This window comes from Theropithecus gelada, chromosome 3 (genome assembly GCF_003255815.1).
Source record: "Theropithecus gelada isolate Dixy chromosome 3, Tgel_1.0, whole genome shotgun sequence".
In the NCBI taxonomy this organism is placed as follows: Eukaryota; Metazoa; Chordata; class Mammalia; order Primates; family Cercopithecidae; genus Theropithecus; species Theropithecus gelada.
In genome coordinates this window covers 63,042,621-63,064,645 of record NC_037670.1, presented here as the reverse complement: position 1 = coordinate 63,064,645, position 22,025 = coordinate 63,042,621, and the positions used below count along the sequence as shown (strand labels likewise).

The window sequence follows — 22,025 nt, the reverse complement described above, 5'->3', positions numbered from 1 at the left end:
ATTGGAAAAAACTGCTTTAAAGTTCATATGGAACCAAAAAAGAGCCCACATCTCCAAGACAATCCTAAGTCAAAAGAACAAAGCTGGAGGCATCACGCTACCTGACTTCAAACTCTACTACAAGGCTACAGTAACCAAAACAGCATGGTACTGGTACCAAAACAGAGATATAGACCAATGGAACAGAACAGAGTCCTCAGAAATAATACCACACATCTACAGCCATCTGATCTTTGACAAACCTGACAGAAACAAGAAATGGGGAAAGGATTCCCTATTTAATAAATGGTGCTGGGAAAATTGGCTAGCCATAAGTAGAAAGCTGAAACTGGATCCTTTCCTTACTCCTTATACGAAAATTAATTCAAGATGGATTAGAGACTTAAATGTTAGACCTAATACCATAAAAATCCTAGAGGAAAACCTAGGTAGTACCATTCAGGACATAGGCATGGGCAAAGACTTCATGTCTAAAACACCAAAAGCAACGGCAGCAAAAGCCAAAATTGACAAATGGGATCTCATTAAACTAAACAGCTTCTGCACAGCAAAAGAAACTACCATCAGAGTGAACAGGCAACCTACAGAATGGGAGAAAATTTTTGCAATCTACTCATCTGACAAAGGGCTAATATCCAGAACCTACAAAGAACTCAAACAAATTTACAAGAAAAAAACAAACAAACCCATCAAAAAGTGGGCAAAGGATATGAACAGACATTTCTCAAAAGAAGACATTCATACAGCTAACAGACACATGAAAAAATGCTCATCATCACTGGCCATCAGAGAAATGCAAATCAAAACCACAATGAGATACCATCTCACACCAGTTAGAATGGCGATCATTCAAAAGTCAGGAAACAACAGGTGCTGGAGAGGATGTGGAGAAATAGGAACACTTTTACACTGTTGGTGGGATTGTAAACTAGTTCAACCATTATGGAAAACAGTATGGCGATTCCTCAAGGATCTAGAACTAGATGTACCATATGATCCAGCCATCCCATTACTGGGTATATACCCAAAGGATTATAAATCATGCTGCTATAAAGACACATGCACACGTATGTTTATTGCAGCACTATTCACAATAGCAAAGACTTGGAATCAACCCAAATGTCCATCAGTGACAGACTGGATTAAGAAAATGTGGCACATATACACCATGGAATACTATGCAGCCATAAAAAAGGATGAGTTTGTGTCCTTTGTAGGGACATGGATGCAGCTGGAAACCATCATTCTTAGCAAACTATCACAAGAACAGAAAACCAAACACCGCATGTTCTCACTCATAGGTGGGAACTGAACAATGAGATCACTTGGTCTCGGGAAGGGGAACATCACACACCAGGGCCTATCATGGGGAGGGGGGAGGGTGGAGGGGTTGCACTGGGAGTTATACCTGATGTAAATGACGAGTTGATGGGTGCTGACGAGTTGATGGGTGCAGCACAGCAACATGGCACAAGTATACATATGTAACAAACCTGCACGTTATGCACATGTACCCTACAACTTGAAGTATAATAATAATAAATAAATTTTAAAAAAAAGAATAAATCAAAGTCTTACAAAAATATAAAGTAATTCTGTAAACAAAAATATGCAGAAAAATATAAAACCCTGCATTGTTGAAATTTTGGTTTGTAAGTCAATTTTTAACTCTTAAAAGATTTAAAAACCAAAAGCATAAATGTATATTAATTGGCACACAGAATAGGAAATTGTAATTTGTGACATCAAAATATAATGGGAGGGTGCAGAGCTGTAAAGGAGCACAGATTTTGCATGTGACTGACATTAAGTTGTTATCAGTTTAAAATGGATAGTTATAACTTTAAGATGTTCTATCTAATGCCCCAGGCAATCACAAATACAATATCTATACAATATACACAAAAGGAAATGAGAAGGGAAACAAAGCATGGCACTGTGGGAGATCAACTACACAAAAAGGAAGACAGTAAGGGAGGAAAAGAGGGGTAAAAAAGCTCTAAGACATACAAAAAACCCCCAAAATGTCAATAGTAAGTTCTTCCCTAATAGTAATTACATTAAATATAAATCAGTTAAACTTCATAACAATGTGTGTGTGTGTGTGTGTGTGTGTATGTGTTTTGCCTACATTAATATCAAGTTCTAGCTATATGCTTTCTGTAAGAAATTCACTTTAGATTTAAAAATACATATAGGTTGAAGTGAGAGGATGGAAAAAGATATTCCTTGGAAAATAGTATCCAAAAAAGAGCATAGTAATATCAGAAAAAAACAGACAAGTCAAAAATGGTTACAGGAGACATAGCATTATATAACGATGAAAGGGCCAATTCAACAACAAGCTATAATAATCATAAATATATACACACCAAACATTAGAACACCTAAAGATATGGAACAAACACGGACAGAATTGAAGAGAGAAATACACAACAAAAATACCCAACTTTTAACAATGGACAGAACAACCGAAAAGAAGATCAGTACATAGAGAGAATCTGAACAACACCATAGACCAACTGGTACTAAAAGATGCACAGAACACTCCACCCAGTATGACAAAATACTGTTTTTTCCTACAGTGCACATGGAACATTCTCCAGGGCAGACCATATGTAAAACCACAAAACAAATATTTATAATATAAAAGGTTGAAATAATACAAAGTATCTTTTCCAATCAATTTTCCATTTCTAATTTAATATTATTAAATTAAATACTGGAAAATCCACATATATTGATTAAACAAGATATCCCTAAACATGAAAGGGTCAGAGAAGAAAGCACAAGGGAAATTTATGGGATTCAGTTAAAGCAATGTTTAGAAGGAAACTTATAACTATAAATGCTTACACAAGGAATAAACATTTCAAATCAATAACCTACCTTTACAACCTAAATACTTAGAAAAAGAACAATTTACACCTACATATAGCAAAAGGAAAATAATTTAAAAGATTAGAGCAGAGATAAACAAAATAGAGGATAGAAAAAGACAGAAAACTAACCAAAACAAGAATTGCTTTTTTGAAAAGATCAACAAAACTGACAAACATTTAGCTCAATTACCTAAGAAAAAGGCAGAAGAAAACTAAAATCAGAACTGAAAATGAAGAAAGTACAACCCATTTTATAGAAAGTAAAAAAATAAAATAATATAAACAATTGCACTATGGTCTGAATGTGTCCTGCAAAACTTTGTATGTTGAAACTTAAATGCCAAGGTAGGGCCTTTGGGATGTGATTAAGTCATGAGAGCAGGGCCCTCATGAATGGAATTAGTGCCCTAATAAAAGAGGAAGAAGGGAGCTGTTCTTCCTTCTGCTATGTGAGAACCAACCAAGAGAAAGCACCATCTATAAAACAGACAGTGAGCCTTCACAAGATACTAAATCTACTGAAGCCTTGAGCTTGGCATTTCTAGTCTCCAGAACTATGATAAATACAATTTCTATTATTTGTAAGTTACCCCTTCTAAGGTATTTTTATAGCATTCCAAATGGACTGAGAGAAAATGTATGTCAACAAATTGGATAACCTAGATGAAATGGACAAAGTCCTAGAAACATACAACCTACAAAGGCTGCATCATGAAGAAACAGAAAGCCTGAGTAGACCGGTAACTAGTAAGGAAATTGAATCAGTAACCAAAAACTTTCCAACAAAGAAAAGCCCTGAACCAGATGGCTTTTTTTTTTTTTTTTTTTTTTTTTTTTTTTTTTTTTTTGAGACTGAGTCTGGCTCTGTCGCCCAGGCTGGAGTGCGGTGGCCGGATCTCAGCTCACTGCAAGCTCCGCCTCCCGGGTTCACGCCATTCTCCTGCCTCAGCCTCCCGAGTAGCTGGGACCACAGGTGCCCGCCACTTCGCCCGGCTAGTTTTTTGTATTTTTTAGTAGAGACGGGGTTTCACCGTGTTAGCCAGGATGGTCTCGATCTCCTGACCTCGTGATCCGCCCGTCTCGGCCTCCCAAAGTGCTGGGATTACAGGCTTGAGCCACCGCGCCCGGCCTCCAGATGGCTTTATTGGTAGTAAAGTCACTGATCATTTAGAGAAGAATTAAAACCAATCTTCCTAAACTCTCAAAAATTGCAGAAGACGGAAAGCTCTAGACTCATTCTATGAGGCCAATACTGCCCTAATCCAAGGCAAGAAAAAGACTACATGAAAAGAAAACTACGAATGAATATCCCTGAGGAATACTAAGATAGAAAATTCTCAACAAAGCAGAATCCAACAGCACATTAAAATAATTATTATACACCATGACCAAGAATGATTATTGCTGAAATGTTAAGATGTTTCAACATACAAAAATCAATCAATGTAGTACATCACAACAGAATGAAGGAAAAAAACATATATTTTTTCAACTGATGTAGAAAAGGTATTTTAAAAAAATTAATGCACTTTCATAATAAACACTAAAAAACTTCAGAATAAAAGAAAACTACTTCAACATAATAAAGGCCATATAACAAAAGTCCACCACTAACATCATACTCAATATTGAAAGACTAAAAGCTTTCCCACTAAGATTACAAATAGGACGAAGATGACTGATTTTGCCTCTTATTTTCAAAACAGCACCAGGACTCCTAGGAACAGCAATTAGGCAAGAAAATGAAATAAAATAAATCCAAACTATATAGGAAAAAATAAAACTATCTCTGTTTACAGATGACATGATCTTACATACAGAAAATTTGTAAGATTCCACACCAAAAAAACACAAAAGCACTGCAATAAAAGATTTCTGCAAACTTGCAGGACAGTAAATCAACATGCAAATATCAGTTGTTTTCCTATATATTAAAAACAAACTATATCAAAAGGAAATTAAGAAAACAATTCCACTTACAATAGCATCAAAAACGAATAAAACACTTAGTTAAAACATTTAACCAAGGATATGAAAAACTTGTACGCTGAAAATTAGAAAATGTTGCTGAAAAATACTTAAAATGATACAAATAAAGGAAAAGATGTCACACTTTCATGCATTGACACATTTAAGATGTTAATACAACCCAAAGCTATTTATGGATTTAATACAATCCCTATGAAAATCCCAATGTCAATTTTTTTTTTTTTGCAGAAATAGAAAAACTCAAATTCATATGAAATCTCATGAGACCCTTACTTGCCCCACAATCTTGAAAAAGAACAGAAAAGTTGAAAGACTCACACCACGATTTCAAAACTTACTACAAAGTTACAGTAATCAAAACAGTGTGGTACTGGCATAAAGACAGTCAAACAAACTGATGGAACAGAATACAGAAACCAGAAATAAGTCCTCGTATACATGGTCAAAATGATTTCTAAAAAGCATCTATAAACAATATGGTGAAAAGATGAATGCTTTCCCCATTGCTGGAGAACAAGGAAAAGATGTCCACCCTCACCACTTTCATTAAGCACAGTACTGGATGTTTCAGCCACTGCAATAAGCGAAAGAGTAAATAAAGACACATACTGGGCCGGACACAGTGCTCATTTTGCAATAAGCAAAAGAGTAAATGAAGACACATACTGGGCCAGGCACTAGTGGCTCATGCCTGTAATCTCAGTACTTTGGGAGGCCAAGCCAGGTGGATCACTTGAGGTCAGGAGTTCGAGACCAGCCTGGCCAACATGGTGAAACCCCGTCATTACTAAAAATACAAAAAAATTATCCAGGTGTGGTGGCATGTGTCTGTAATCCCAGCTGCTTGGGAGGCTGAGGCGGGATCATCACTTGAACCTGCTAGGCAGAGGTTGCAGTGAGCCGAGAACCACTGCACTCCAGTCTGGGCGACAGCAAGACTCTGTCTCAAAAAAAAAAAAAAAAAAAAAAAAAGGCACATACTAATAAGAATTTGTAAATTCTTAAAACTTAATACTCTCCTGATACTTCAACATCCCCTCAAACAGACTGTGAGCACCCCACCCAGGTAGCTAGGTCCAACAATGAACCTACCACAAGTTCACCTTCTTGCTGTCCCCTGATTAAGGCATTTGCCCAATGGTTCTCTAGTCCTGTCTCTCATTCTGCACCCCACTTACCCCAGCAAGCTCCCCACCTGCTTGGTTGTACTTACTCTCTGAAAGCCCCTACCACAAGACCTCCTGCTTGCTCTGCCATGCCCCCATTTCTAGGGCTGGTGAGTATTAAAAATCCTTTAATTTCATATATCTCTCTGAATACAATTTCTGTGGTCATGTTAGAACCATCCCTAAACATCTCACAAATGAGACTTACTCCCTATTAATAAAACATAGAGGAAATAATAAAACTATCTCAGTTTGCAGCTGACGTAATTGTGATAGGAAATCCCAAAGAATGTAAAACAAAGCAAAACAAAACAAAATGAAAAAAGTCTAGAATAATTGAATACATCAAGTTTACAGGAAACTATATCAACACATAAAAATCAATTGCATTTGAACACACTAATAATGAACATTTGAAAATCGAAATTGAAACATAACATTCTTCAAAATAACTCCAAAGAAAAGGAAATAATTATATACAAACTTACTAAAACACATACAAGATCTGTATACTGAAAATTACAAAATACTGATACAGGAAATAGCAGGTCTAAGAAGATGTAGAGACATATCATAATCAGGGACAGGAAGAATCAATATAGTAAAAATGTAAGTTTTCCCCAAAATTATATATAGATTTAACATAATCCCTATCAAAATCCCAAAATGATTTTTGTACACATATACAAGCTTATTCAAAATGTATACATAAAGGTATGACCCTAAAATAGGTAAAACAATCTTGACAAGAAAACAGTGGGAAGAATAACGCTACCATTAGTAAGTCTTACTAGACAGCTACAGTAGTCAAGACCATGTGATATTACAAGACACATAAGCACATAGAACAATGAAACAGAATAAATAACCCAAAAATAGTCCCACACAAATATGCTCAACTGTAGAACTGTATTTCTCCATTGAGTACAAAAGCTACTCAATGGAGAAAAGACAGCATTTGAACAACTGATTTTGGAGCAACTGGACATCTATAGGCAAAAAATAAAATAAAATAAAATAAAATATTCTTTAGCTTAAATTTCATACCTTATAGAAAATTACTAAAAAATTATCACATCTTTGACGGGAAATGTAAAACATAAAAACCAATGTACACGAATTAGTTGCACTGCTGTACACCACTAACAACCAAACTGAGAATCAAATCATGGACTCAACTCCTTTTATAACAACTACTATAAAAGTAAAATGCTTAGGAATATACCTAACAAAGGAAGTGAAAGATCTCTACAGGAAAAACTATAAAACACTGCTCAAAGAAATCACAGATGACACTAACAAATGGAAACACATCCATGCTCATGGATGAGTAGAATCAATATTGTCAAAATGACCATCTTATCAAGAACAACCTATAAATTCAATGCAATTCCCATCAAAATACCATCATCATTCTTCAGCGAACCAGAAAAAAAAAAATCCTAAAATTTATATGGAACCAAAAAAGGCCCCACATAGCCAAAGCAAGACTAAGAAGAAAAAAAAAAAATCTGGAGTCATCACATTACCTGACTTCAAACTATACTACAAACTACAGTTGCCAAAACAGCATAGTACTGTATAAAAACTGGCATGTAGACCAATGGAACAGAATACAGAACCCAGAAATAAAGCCAAATACTTATAGCCAACTGATCATCAACAAGGCAAACAAAAACATAAAGTGAGGAAAGACACCCTATTCAACAAATGGTGCTGGGATAATTGGCAAGTCACATGTAGCAGAATGAAACTGGATCCTCATCTCTCACCTGATACAAAAATCAACTCAAGATGGATCGAAAACTGACATCTAAGACCTGAAACCATAAAAATTCTACAAGATAACATTGGAAAATTCTTCTAGACACTGGCTTAATCAAAGAGTTCATGATGATGAATGCAAAAGCAAATGCAACAAAAACAAAGATAAACAGATGGGACCTAATTAAACTAAAAAGCTTCTGCACAACAAAGGAAATAATCAGCAAAGTAAACAGACAGCCATGTTGCCCACAAAGTCTAAAATATTTACTATGTGGTCCTTTACAAGGAAAATTTGCCAACTCATGACCAAGATGATCTGAACAACACTATCATCCACTTTTAGTTAATTATAAAACATGACACCTAACATCTACACAGTATCTTAACATGTACATAATATATTCCACAAGGCTAGATAGCATGTTGAATAAATTCAGAAGGACTTAAAATATACAGAGTATGTCTTTGACCAAAACAGAATTAAACTAGAAATTGATAATAAGATATTAGGAGAAATTCCCAAAACCTGGAAATTAAGCTAACTCAAGAATCAAAAAGAAAGAAGGGGCCGGGCATGGTGGCTCATGACTGTAATCCCAGCACTTTGGGAAGCCAAGGCAGGCAGATCACAAGGTCAGCAGTTCAAGACCAGCCTGACCAACATGGTGAAACCCCGTCTCTACAAAAAATACAAAAATTGGCCGGGCGTGGTGGTGTGTGCCTGTAATCCCAGTTACTCAGAAGGCTGAGGCAGGAGAATTGCTTGAACCTGGGAGGCAAAAGTTGCAGTGAGCCGAGGTTGCACCACTGAACTCCAGCCTAGGCAACAGAGATTCTGTCTCAAAAAAGAAAAAAAAAAAAAAGGAAATTAGAAAAACACTGAAAATGAGAGAGAACACATACCACTCAACACATCAGAAAAGAGAGATAATCACTACAAATCTTACAACCAGAAAGGTAATATTAGAAGCAATTTCATGCCAGAAAAATCTGAAAATTTTGATTCAATATATGAGATTTTTGAGACATGCAACTCACTAAAAGTGAACAAAATGAACAGGAAAATCCAAATATCTCTACATGCACTTAAGAAATAATTTTGTATTGAAAACCTACCCACAAAGAACACTACAGGACCCAGTGCTTCAACTAGCGCATTCTATCAAACATCTTAAGAAAAGTAAACTAATAGCTAAAAACATTTTCAGAAAATACAAGAGAAGGAAAGAGTTACAAGTCATCTTATAAGGCCAACATAGTCCAAATACCAAAACCTGAGCAGACATTACAAAAAATAACATGACATATAACATATATATATATATATATATATATATATATATATAAATCCTTAATAAGACATTAACAAATATAATACAGATAAAAGTTGTTTTCAACAAGATCAGAAAAAATATTTGAAAAATGTAACACCCATTCGTAATGTAATCTCCCAGTAAATAGGGAAGAGAACTTTCTCATTCTGATAAAAGGTATCTATGAAAACCTAGAGGTTACAACCTAGAGGTTACATCATGCTAGATGGTACTTTCCCCTTTAGGATCAGGAGAAAGAAAAGGATGCCCATTCTTGTCACATCTATTCAATGTTGTACTGTAGATTACAGGTATTCAGAGAAAATGTAATACATAAATAAAATGCACAAAAATAAAAATAATGAAGTAACACTGTCTCTATTTGCAGATGAAATGATAGATTACATAGACCTCAGTAATCTATAAAACAACTACTATAATTAACAAGTTAATTTAGCAAAGTAGCATGATACAAGGATAATATGAAAATATCTGCTGGAAATTGAAACAACTATCAAGTGAACTTTTAAATATTCCATTTAAAATAGCATCCAAACCCACCACAAAATACTTAGGAATAAATTTAGCCCAAATTACATAAAAGACCTTTACACTAAAAAAATGCAAAAAGAAGATAATTTTTTCAAATTAATATATTTAAATCTGCAGAGATAAAATTGTTACATAGAAGACTGTTCCAACCCAAGCTCTATTATTTTATAATATAGTTATTTAAATTATTTTACAGTATAGTTGTTATAATGTCACTTGATGTGTGAAGCTGAAAAAGAGAAATATAAAAACCTGCATAATGTCACAGTGACTGAAGAAAGGCATCACATTTCTCTGACTGTAAAGAATAATTTCCATGGGAGAGCTCATGAAGAACAACATGTAATGAAGTTCTTTTGGCATGTACAGAAGTTCACTATTACACAGACAAATATAAATATATTGTAAATAAAATTTCTGTGTAAAGCCATCAGCAGCAAATGTCTTCTTATATTATTATTATACTATTTCCAATTCTAGGTAATAATAGTCTATTTTGAAAAACAGAAGACAATGGCATTTCTCCTTTCAAAGACTAATTTTTATGAATAACATTGTAAAGAGATAAAGAAATGGATTATGAATTTTCCAATATAAACTTTACCCAATTAAAATCATTATTTTTAATATTAGGGAATATTAGTCATCTTTCTTAAGAGTGATAAATATGTCAGAGATGATCCCAATATGAAAGACTCTAAATAGATTACTTTCTGGGTTGTAATCAAGCTCCACTTGGTCTGATTTTCAACTGAACACTTGAGTCAAGTAATTATACAATTATTTGAATATAATGACACTATGATAGCTTAACTTGCAAACATACTTAAAATAAATGGATGAATGAGTAAATACCATCTGTTATATATGGCAGTGGCATTGTTTTTCTTCTTCGACTTCTAGAAAAATATTAATCAATTATATATTATCCTATCATCCTTTACCTATTTCTGTTACAGTTAACTGCCACATTGCATACATAAGGTAACTTGTCTACATGTTGGTTCTCCTACTTTCCCATGAACTTCTCTGAAGGAGGAGACAATACATTATTCATCTCCAAATAATCCTATATATTTATTTTTTTAAACCTAGAGAGAGAGATGTAGCATTTTCAGGTATTGGAAGATTGAATACTATTAAAATGCACTTCTCACCAAATTGATAATAAGGAAACTCCAATCCCAACCAAAGCAGTCCTTTTTGAGAAAATTGACGTACAAGCTGATTCTAAATTTTCTTGGAAAGGAAAGGAACCTAGAATATCCAGAACAACCTTAACAAAAAATCAACGTAAAAACACTACTGACAAAAGAATCACTGTACAGACGAAGTAATGAAGAAAGTATGGAACTGGCATAAGGATTGACAAAACAGAGAAGAGTGGAACGAAAATGATACACTTAAGAAATATAACATATTTATTTATTTATTCTTTTTTTTTATTTTTTGAGACGAAGTTTCGCTCTTGTTGCCCAGGCTGGAGTGCAATGGCGTGATCTCAGCTCACTGCAACCTTTGCCTCCTGGGTTCAAGTGATTCTCCTGCCTCAGCCTCATGAGTAGCTAGGATTACAGGCACCCACCACCACGCCCAGCTAATTTTTTTAATTTTTAGTAGAGATGGGGTTTCTCCATGTTGGGCAGGCTGGTCTCGAACTCCTGACATCAGGTGATCCACCCGCCTTGGTCTCCCAAAGTGCTGGTATTACAGGCTTGAGCCACCACGTCTGGCCTAATATAACATATTTAGAACAAATATTTAAAAGCAAGATACAATATCATCGGGACAAGTATGCCAAAGTAAATTTGGCCTTAGTGTAATCTGGAGACAATTTCAGCTACTTAAATCTTCCTAAAATCAAAAGATTGTATTTAATAATATATAAGATGCTAATACAAGATGAAAAGGTACTAACGTTGAAAGGCAAATGAGACCAACGATGAGACAAATACATCAAGTAATTTTTCAGATTTTTAAATGAAGGTGCTTTTGTGAAAATAGCATTGCCTGCAAATTCTGAATTCTTTTTCCTATATGCCAATATACTGTTCTTATACTATCATCAAGACAGAAAAGCACCAGCTCTTCTTTATTTTGCTGTAACAAGCCAAATAAGAAATTCTATGCTGAAGAAGAAAGAAAGAAAAACATACTGCATTTAAAAAAACTTTCCAAGGGACAGGAAAAGTCGGAAAGCAGGTATTTGGGGAGGAAAAGGAACAAATGACCTTAATGAAACCACAGACCTCTTGTACTCAAAGCTTCATCGTATGGAAGCTTTAAAAATTATTTTGTGTTTCTATATAAAGCACAGCAATAAAATTGCCTTTCAGTAGAAAAGATAGAAACTTATCCCTTCACTTCACTATACATAAAAATCAACTCATGATGGATTAAAGATTTAAACTATTAAAAACCCTAGCAGAAAGTTTAGGACATACCATTCTGAACATAGGCCTTGGCAAAGATTTCATGATGAAGTCTCCAAAAGCAATTGCAACCAAACCAAAAATAGACAAATGGGACCTAATTAAACTAAAGAGCTTCTGTACAGCAAAAGAAACTATCAACACAGTAAACACAAAACCTACAGAATGGGGGAAATTTTTTGCAAACTATGTATCCAACAAAGGTCTAATATCCAGAATCTATAAGGTACTTAAATCAGCTAGCAAAATACAAACAATCCCATTAACAAAAGGGCAAAGGACATGAACAGATATTTCTCAAAAGAAGACATATAGGGAGCCAACAAGCATATGAAAAAATGCTCCACATCACTAATCATCATAGAAAAACAAATCAAACCCACAATGAGATAGCATCTCAAACCAGTAAGAATGGCTATTATTAAAAAGTCAGAAAATAACTGATGTTGGCGAGGTTATAGAGAAAAGGGGACACTTATATACTGCTGGTGGGAATGTAAATTAGTTTAGCCACTGTGGAAAGCAGTTTGGAAATTTCACAAAGAAATGAAAACAGAACTACCATTTGACCCAACAATCCCATTACAGGGCATATACCCAAAGGAATATAAATCATTCTACCATAAAGACACATGGGTGTATATGTTCACTGCCACTATTTACAATAGCAAAGACATGGAATCAACCTAGATGCCCACCAATGGTAGACAGGATAAAGAAAATGTGGTACCTATACACCATGGAATACTATGCAGCCATAAAAAAGAATTAAATCATGTCCTTTGCAACAACATGAATGCAGCTGGAGGCCATTATCCTCAACAAATTAATGCAGAAAACATAAAGCCAAATACCACATGTTCTCACTTATAAGTGGGAGCTAAACACTGAGCACACATGGACACAAAGAGAGGAACAACAGACCCCAGAGCTTACTTGAGGGTGGAAGGTGGAGGCTCGAAAAACAACCTACCAAGTACTATGCTCACTATCTGGGTGGCAAAATCATTTGTACACCAAACCCCAATGATATGGAATTTACCCATGTAACAAACCTGCACATGTACCCCCTGAATGTAAAAGAGAAAAGAATAAATAAAAATGACATAAGAAAGCTCAACAATTATCACCATGAGCCCACCATCAGGGAAAATAATGAAATGGGTCAGATTCCTTCCCCTACTCCTAATCCCTATGCTTGAACACACATTCCAACCCCATTTCCAAATAAATTATCCTAACTCAGGGTCTGTGACTGTTTAAGACTGGTAAAGAGTAAAAGATGTATTAGGTAATAACTGACTAAAGTTTAACACAGTACTCACATATTAAAAACTGAGAGAAGAAAATTAAGATTAAGTGCTCTCTTCATGGTGCCTCAAATCCTAAATCTTATTTCAAGAGTAAAAAAGAAGAAAACCTATCCCAAGGAAGACAGGTAAGAAAAAATTTTAAATGGAAATATAAGATAATATGTGAACTGATGACTTAGACCAACAGTTCCCACCCTTTTATGGCAGCAGGGACCGGTTTCATGAAAGACAATTTTTCCACAGACTGGGAAGGCGGGGGATGGTTTCAGGATGACTCAAGTGCATTACATTTATTGTGCACTTTATTTATATCATTACATTGTAAAAAAATCATGAAATAATTATACAACTCACCATAATGTAAAATCAGTGAAAGCTCTGAGCTTGTTTTCCTACAATTAGAAGGTCCCATCTGGGGTTGATAGGAGACAGTGACAGATCATCAGGCATTAGATTCTCATAAGGAATACACAATCTAGATCCCTCACATGCACAGTTCACAACAGGGTTTGCACTCCCATAAGAATCTAATGCTGCGCTTGATCTGATCTGACAGGAGGAGGCAGATCTCAGGTGGTAATACAAGCGATGTAGATGGGGGACTGTAAACACAGTGAAGCTTCTCTCTAGCCTGCCACTCACCTCCTGCTATACGGCCCAGTTCCTAACAGGCCATGAATTGGTATCAGTCTGTAGCCAAGGAGTTGGGAATTCCTGACTGAAGCTACATTTTAGGAGGCTTACTGAGTACAAATTAAGAAATAATCCCCTTGTCAATTTCACTAGGCAAAAATAATGGATATCGATCTCTGTGTACAATATTTATACCTTTAGTAGAAACACTTTACAACCATTATAATGTAAATAATTATATATGCCAAACATTTAAAAATATTACTGTTTACAATGTGTTTATGGTCAGTAAATTATAATTAGGCATAGGAAAATATTGTCACAAATTTATTGAACATGAACAATATGTTAAGTATAATGTAAAAAACAACTAATTTAAATTGCTTCTAGAAGATATAGCATCATTTTCATCCTAAGCATAGATACAAGATGCTGGGTATAGAGCAAAGCAATATGAAAATAGATTATAAAGATGGTTCAAATTTGCTTGTTATTTATGATGGACAATGGTAACATGGACAGTATTTTATCTGAATAATAGTTATAAATTAATTAGCAATAGCAAATAAGGCAAAACAAATAGAAAAACCATTATTCTTCATATAACCCATTACAAAAGGCTAAATTTGAAAGTATTTTATAAAGATAAATTCTATTAACGTCTTATCTTTTATTAGTGGGTAAAGTTTTATTTTTATTGTTGAAATCCTTAATTGTGGGGATTCAATGTATTTTATAAATAGCTAGGATGCTTACTTACTCATGGGGCATGTTCATTTAACTTTTTTTTTCCTTTTACCAGCCTCACATAACATACCTTAAATAGTCTTTTGGAAGGTTCACAATTATGGTCTGTACATGGCTTGGGTCCTTTTTCAGTGTCTAGAGATGAAACTGAGAAAATATATTATATTTTATCATGGGTATAATGTATTCTGTTACAATATTTAAATTGGCTTTTGAAAAATGAAATGATATTCTAATATTTCTCTTCCATTAAAATATTAAGCAATTTTCCTAGTGCTAAATGACTCTTTTTAGCAAAAAACTAAGTCAACAATTTGCTTTCTATAAATCAGGACAACCTTATTTCTTCAGTGAACTTAAGAATTAATCAACTTTCCTGATAATGTTGGGCTGTTGATTTTGTAAAATCTGAGCAACAGATTTATTTCAATTTTAATAACATACATATGTATAGGTATGTATACATTTATGTGCATTCATTCAATATTGTATTTAACTCTATATAATATACTGTGTGTCATTTATCTCAATTCTTAATCTCTAGCCGCAAAATGATAGAGGTAGGATAAACTCTGATCACAATACTGGAAAGGGAAATGAGGTTGGATTTTAGTAGCGGCCATGGTAACTAAAATGATGAATATTTATATTCAGACACACATTCATTTATTTAATAAATAATTGCCAGGAGCCTACTGTGTGCCAGGAATTACTCTAGGGGCTTGGGATACATAAGTGAACAAAATCAACAAAATCCCATTTAATTTAGCAATGTAGAAATGAGTACTGTCTCTGCAAGATCATCTGAGACATGTTCCTATTGTACTACAAGACTTAAAAAATACATTGAAAGAAATCTGATTTCTAGCCTGAGTTCTATAGGAGGTCTACTAATAAACACATATATAATGTAAAATAACATTTGAGGTTTCTACTCTAATTTGTAAAACAAGGGGCTGAATAATGTGATTTCTGTCACCCTTTCCAGTTATGAGGATATGTTTAAAAACAAATACTTCAATCCAGCAACCAAAATCTCTATAATTTATTTACTACTGATCTTGACAATTTTGTTTTTCCCATAACTCTACTTGTATGCTATCCATTCGCTATTCGACTCCAAATATTGCTCTATGATGCCTGTGTACATGACTTTTAAGTTGTTCATTTTCCACAGAATTCTTTCAAAACACCAGTAATTTTTCACGGGCCTCCTTAACTGTTGATCTCCTTAAAAACATCTTTACTTCCTCAGAACCCATAAAACACTTGGTAACTCTTCTACAGTATTTACATAAGTTGTACTATTATTATATGCATATTGTTTTTACCATAATACAATCTTGAAGAGGGATCCTTACTCTATATTACCAACATTTACCTAGTATGTCATGTAAAATATGTCTGATGGACAACTATTGATATGAAGATCATAAAATTGATCATAAAAGTATGAATATACGTGGAGTATATTCCCAGAATAATGGGAAATCTTTATTTTGTTGTTTCAACATATTTCTTTCAAATTCTTCCCAAACCCATACATGGTGTGAAACTTCACTCTTGCCATCTGAATTGATATTATGAGGTACTATACAACATTACAGACAACAAAATTCAACCTAGTGATTTTATAAAATTAGATCAGTTAATTTCAGACAGAGGTCCAACTAGGGTCACAGACTTGGGGGAGAAAAGGTTTTATTTATATTCTATTTTTACCTTAAGTCCTTTTAAAATGAAGTTATCTAAATCCAGGCCCGAGAAAAGTTAAATCTCTAAATTTTATCGCTTGAACCCAGCAGGCGGAGGTTGCAGTGAGCTGAGATCATGCCCATGCACTCCAGCCTCGGCAACAGAGTGAGACTCTGTCTCAAAAAAAAAGAAAAAAAGAAAAAAAAAGAAACATGCGTAGAGTTATGAAAAGCACTAGTAAACTGCAGCCAGGTCTTTTAAATATTATACACCTAAGGTACAGCTTTTGAATGGATTGTCCACAAAGTAATTCAGAAGGTGGCAGACCTGAGTCTACCAATGCATCATAACATGATTATGAGATTGAATCATCATGATGATGTAAAATTTTCTTACTTTTGAATCCTTACAAAAGTTTAAGGCAATTTTAAAAATTCATTAAGATCTACTATTCATGAAACTAATGCAAAACTGTCAGAAACCACAACATAGAATCAAAAGAAATACAAGGTATTTTCTAATCTATCTTTTCAGAATCAGTATACATAAAAGATTGCTAAAGTAACAAATATCTAGGAGACTGGTTCAGCCCAAATCCAGTATTAATGGTGTTAACAGACAACAGACACTACATCCATCCCCACCATATCAGGCAAACCACACGACACTCATGTTGTCTGCATCAGCTATCTTTTCCTGAGCTTCTTGTATATCCCCTCTTTAGGCTAGCTGACTAACCTCATCCTGTATACAATCACCTAGCTTTTTGTAAGATAAGTTTTCTATGAGATTAAAAAATAAAGAAGATAGCAATGACTCCAGCGAAAATAGTAGAGAGGAAAACTGCTGGCCACCTCTTTCCACAGAAACATGAAAAAAAAATGAACAAAAATGGCCAGAATCAACTTTTGTCAGAACTCCAGAAAATGATCAAATGTTTACAACAACCAAGTGAATGCAAAGTCAACAAATGATGACTTCAACACAGAATTTAAGAAAATATCTGTTAAGTCAGTAGCTGACCACAAAGGTTAAAAAGAATTCAAAAGTTAAATATGTAACAAAATTTCAAGTAAATGGAAGACAGACTTCAGAGGACATGACAAAAGATGAAGAAAATTATAAAACAAACAACTACAATCCACACAAGCAACAACCAAATACGCTGAACAGGCAGAAGGATCTGATTTCAAAAGTATCCATTAAAATATTTTAAAATGTAAAGTTTTTAAAAAAAATAGAAGTTATATAAAGAAACAAGAATGTATGGCCTATTCACAGAGAACAAAATATAATAGAAATTGTCCCTGAGGAAACAGACATTGGACTTGCTAGACAAAAACTCTAAATCAGCTATCTTAAATATGCTTAAAGAGCTAAAGAAAATTATGAACAAAGAACCAAAGAAAATAAGGAAAATGACGCCTTCACAAATAGAGAATATCAATAAAGCAAAATAAGTTACAGCACAAAATCTAATAAAAATTATGGAGCAGAAAATTGTAACAACTGAAATGAGGAATTCACTAAACATTTTCAATGACAGATTTGAGCAAGCAAAAGAATTAGTGAACTTGAAGATAGTTCACTGAAATTATCCAGTCAGAGAAGAAAAAAAATTTAAGTGAAGAGAACCTAAGACATCTGTGTAACAACATCAAGTGTACCACCATATACATGATGGGAGTCGCAGAAGGAGAGAAAAATGAGAAAGTGGTAAAAAGAGTATTTGAAGAAATAATGGCCAAAATTCCCCAAATTTTATAAAACACATACAAGATAAATAGAATCCACATAGGGTAAACACAAGGAATCCCACACTGAGACAAATTATAATGAAACTTTCAAAAATCAAAGACAGGAGCTTCTAGGTTGCTAAAAATACTGGGTGGTGGCATGCCCAAAGGGAGCATGTAAGCTCCAGGCCCCTTCCCACATGCCTTGCCCTGTGCATCTTTTCCATCTGCCAGCATATCTGTATTTTCTGTAGTATCATTTATAATAAATGGGCAACCATTTATTTAAAAATAAAAGACAGAGAATCTTAAAAGCAGCAAGAAAGAAGTAACTTGTCGCATACTAGGTGTCCACAATAAGATGAACATCAGATTTTCATGAAAAACCACAGAGGACAGAAGGCAGTGGGATAATATATTTAAAGAACTGAAATAAAAACACTCAACAAGAATCCTGTATCTGGCAAAACAAGCTTTCAAAAATGCAGGAGAATCTAAGGTCTTCCAAAAATGAACAGCTCATGAAGAATAGATAGTAACTTGTTACTACACACAAAAAAAAGAATATTGGCAAAAGTAACTACATAGGAGTACATCTAGGTAAACATAAAAGGTAAATATAGATAAATATAAAAGTCACTATTCTTTATCACTCATCTTTTTATATAATAATGACAAATGAATAAAACAATAATTACAAATCTATGTTAGTAGATACACAATATACAGTAATGTAATTAGGGACAACATAGAGAAGGAGTGACCTTCACAGGAGCAGAGTTTTGGAATACTATTATAACTAAGCTGGAATCAATTCAAACTAGCTTCTTATGAGTTTGAAATTCTAATTGCAGTTCTCAGGTTAGCCACCAAGAAAGTAACTAAAATATATTAATAAAATGAAATGAAAAGGAAATTTAAATGGTACTCTATAAATAACTAAACACAAAAGAAGGTAGTAACAGGGATAATCAAACAAAAAAAAGATATGAGACAATTTCTGGTTTCTATTTGACATCTAAGGAACTTGTCAGATGTCAGGCCTGTATCAACAACAACAAAAAAATCTGCAACTTTTCTTAGACCCATCAGAAAATTGAGGTTACTGGGAAAACTGCAGCTTCCAAAAATGTAGAGGCAGATAGGTGTATACAGAGAATCACAACTTACCAGGAGCAGAAGCCTGCTATGGGAGCCATTACCAGGATAATTTAAATTATAATTGCTAAGAAGCTCAGGGTAGACAAGCTCCACCGTTAAAACTGCAATGGGGCACATTCTTGGGCGGCAGGGGAGGGCTTCCAAACTTTCATGAGCTTTATGTCTAGGAAACCCAACAGGTTCTCAGGGTTAAGACTGGAGGAAAATCTCCTTGTGCTTCTGGCAAAGGGAAGGAGAAAAGTAACCAGTTGGAAGTAAACCAAACCAAAGTACAACAAGAGCATCTGAAGTAAAACTAGTATTTTGGAAACCCTGCCTCAAGAGAAATAGCTTAACAAAGTTTCATTTTTACCAGAGCCTCAATGACCTGGGGGAAGGGAAATACCAAATTCAAACCCTCTCTAGCCTTCTCAGTGTAAAGTAAGAAAGAGAAGCGCTTGTGAAGGTCTCAGGCAAAGACACAGGCCCTCTGAAAAAACAGAGCAAATCACAGACTTACAGGATGCTTACCCCCCATACATGCATATATTACCACTATATTTACAGAGTTCCGTATAATGCCATGGTATTATAATGGAAAGCATTTCAAGTCTTACTCAAGAAAAAGTCTCCATATTACCCAAAGACCATAGGAAAGACAAAAACAAGAGGATAAAAAAAAAATGTAGCCTCTAGTACTACAATAAACAGTAAACAAAGCCCAAATCCTAGCCAGATAAACAGAACTATCACACACTAAAAGAACTATTTAACTAATTTCTTACTACCTGGTGCATACTGGTCAGCTTTACACACACACACACACACACACACACACAAATGGAAAACATACTAAAAGTCAAACACAGTTTCAAGAAACAGAGCAACCATCAAAACCAAACTCAGATATGGCAGAGATTTGGGAATTATGGTACAGAAATGTAAAATAACTATGAATAATATGCTAAGAGTTCTAATGGAAAAAATGGGACAAGATGCAAGAACAGAATGGATAATGTAGTGAGAAAGATGGAAACTCTAAGAATCACAAGGAAATGCTAGATATCAAAATCACTTTAACCAAAATGAAGAATGCCTTTGATGAGCCCATCAGTGGGCTGGAGGAAAGAATCAAATAGACTGAAGCTTGAAAACACATCAGTAGAAATTTCTCAAAAAAATAATTAAAAAAAAAAAAACGAGAAAAGAATATCCAAGAACTGTGGAATAATAACATAAGTTGTATAATATACAAAATGACAATGCCAGAAGGAGAAGAAGAAAAAAAGGAAAAAATGCTTAACATCACCAATAATCAGGGAAACGCAAATGAAAACCACAATAGGATATCATCTCATGCCTGTCAGGATGGCTACTGTCAAAATGATGAGGGATAATGTACTGGTGAGGGTGTGGAGAAACTAGAACCCTTGTATACTGTTAGTAGGAATGTACATTGGTACAACAATTGTGGAAAACAGTATAGAAGTTACTAAAGGAATTAAAAATACAACTACCATTTGACCAAGCAATCCCTCTTCTGACTACATATCCAAAAGAAATGAAACCACAACCTCATACATATATCTGTGCTCCCATGTTCACTGCAACATTATTCATAACAGCCAAGATATGGAAATAACTTAAGTGTTCAATGATGGATGACTGGATAAATATAAATAAATAAATGCATTATACACACACACACACACACACACACACACACAGAGGAATATTATTCAGCCTTAAAAAAGGAGATCCTGCCATTTGCAACAATACAGATGAACCTAAAGGACATATGTTAAGTGAAATAATATAAGGTCAGAAAGAAAAATACAGAATGATCTCACTTTAAGAAAAAAAAAAAAAAAACACTAAATTCATAAAATCAGGAAGTAGAATGGTGATTACCCAGGGGCAGGGCAGGGGTCGTGGCAATGATGTGAATCAAAGTGAATAAAGTTGTAGTTAAGAAGAATGAATAAATCTAGAGATCTGATGTTCTGATGTACCACATGAGGACTCTAGTTAATAATACTGTATTATATGCTAAAAACTTGCAAGAAGAGTCATTTTACATGCTCTTACCATGGGTTGGAGATGGAAAGAAAGATAATGATGTGAGATAATAGATATGCTAGTTTGCTTGACTTGCAGTAATTATTTTAATGTGTACATATGTGTGTATATAAACATGTTGTACATCTTAAAATTATACAATTAAAAATTGTTTTAAAAAGTCAATTGCTTTCCTATGTACTTGTAATAAACAACTGTAATTTGAAAACAATGCAATGCCACTACACTAACACAAATGAAATATATAACAAAATAAGTACAAAGTCTGTATGAGGAAAACTGTAAAACTCTGATAAAAAATCAAAGATCTAAGTAAATAAAAAGATATTCCATGTTCATAGATAGGAAGATCCACTATTGTTACAATGTCAGTTCTTGCCAACTTGATATGTACTTTAAACTCAATGAAACTCAAAATGTCAATAAAATATTTTGTGCTTATCTACAAACTGCTTCTAAAATTTACATGAAAAGGCAAAAGACCTAGAACAGCCAACACATTATTAAAGGCAAGAAATACAGAGGACTGACTATAAATACAGAGGACTTACTATAAAACTACAGAAGTCAAGATGGTATAG

General features: G+C 34.2%; 1 protein-coding gene across 2 annotated transcripts in view; it reads right to left on the bottom strand.

The window, feature by feature from the left end:
• ZPBP (zona pellucida binding protein) overlaps nt 1-22,025 on the bottom strand; it is a 156,058-nt gene that overhangs the window by 66,196 nt on the left and 67,837 nt on the right. For both annotated transcript variants that reach the window (XM_025379899.1, XM_025379900.1), the window contains exon 6: nt 14,865-14,941. In XM_025379899.1, the coding sequence (XP_025235684.1) occupies nt 14,865-14,941 (77 nt within the window). The remainder of the gene's footprint in view (nt 1-14,864; nt 14,942-22,025) is intronic.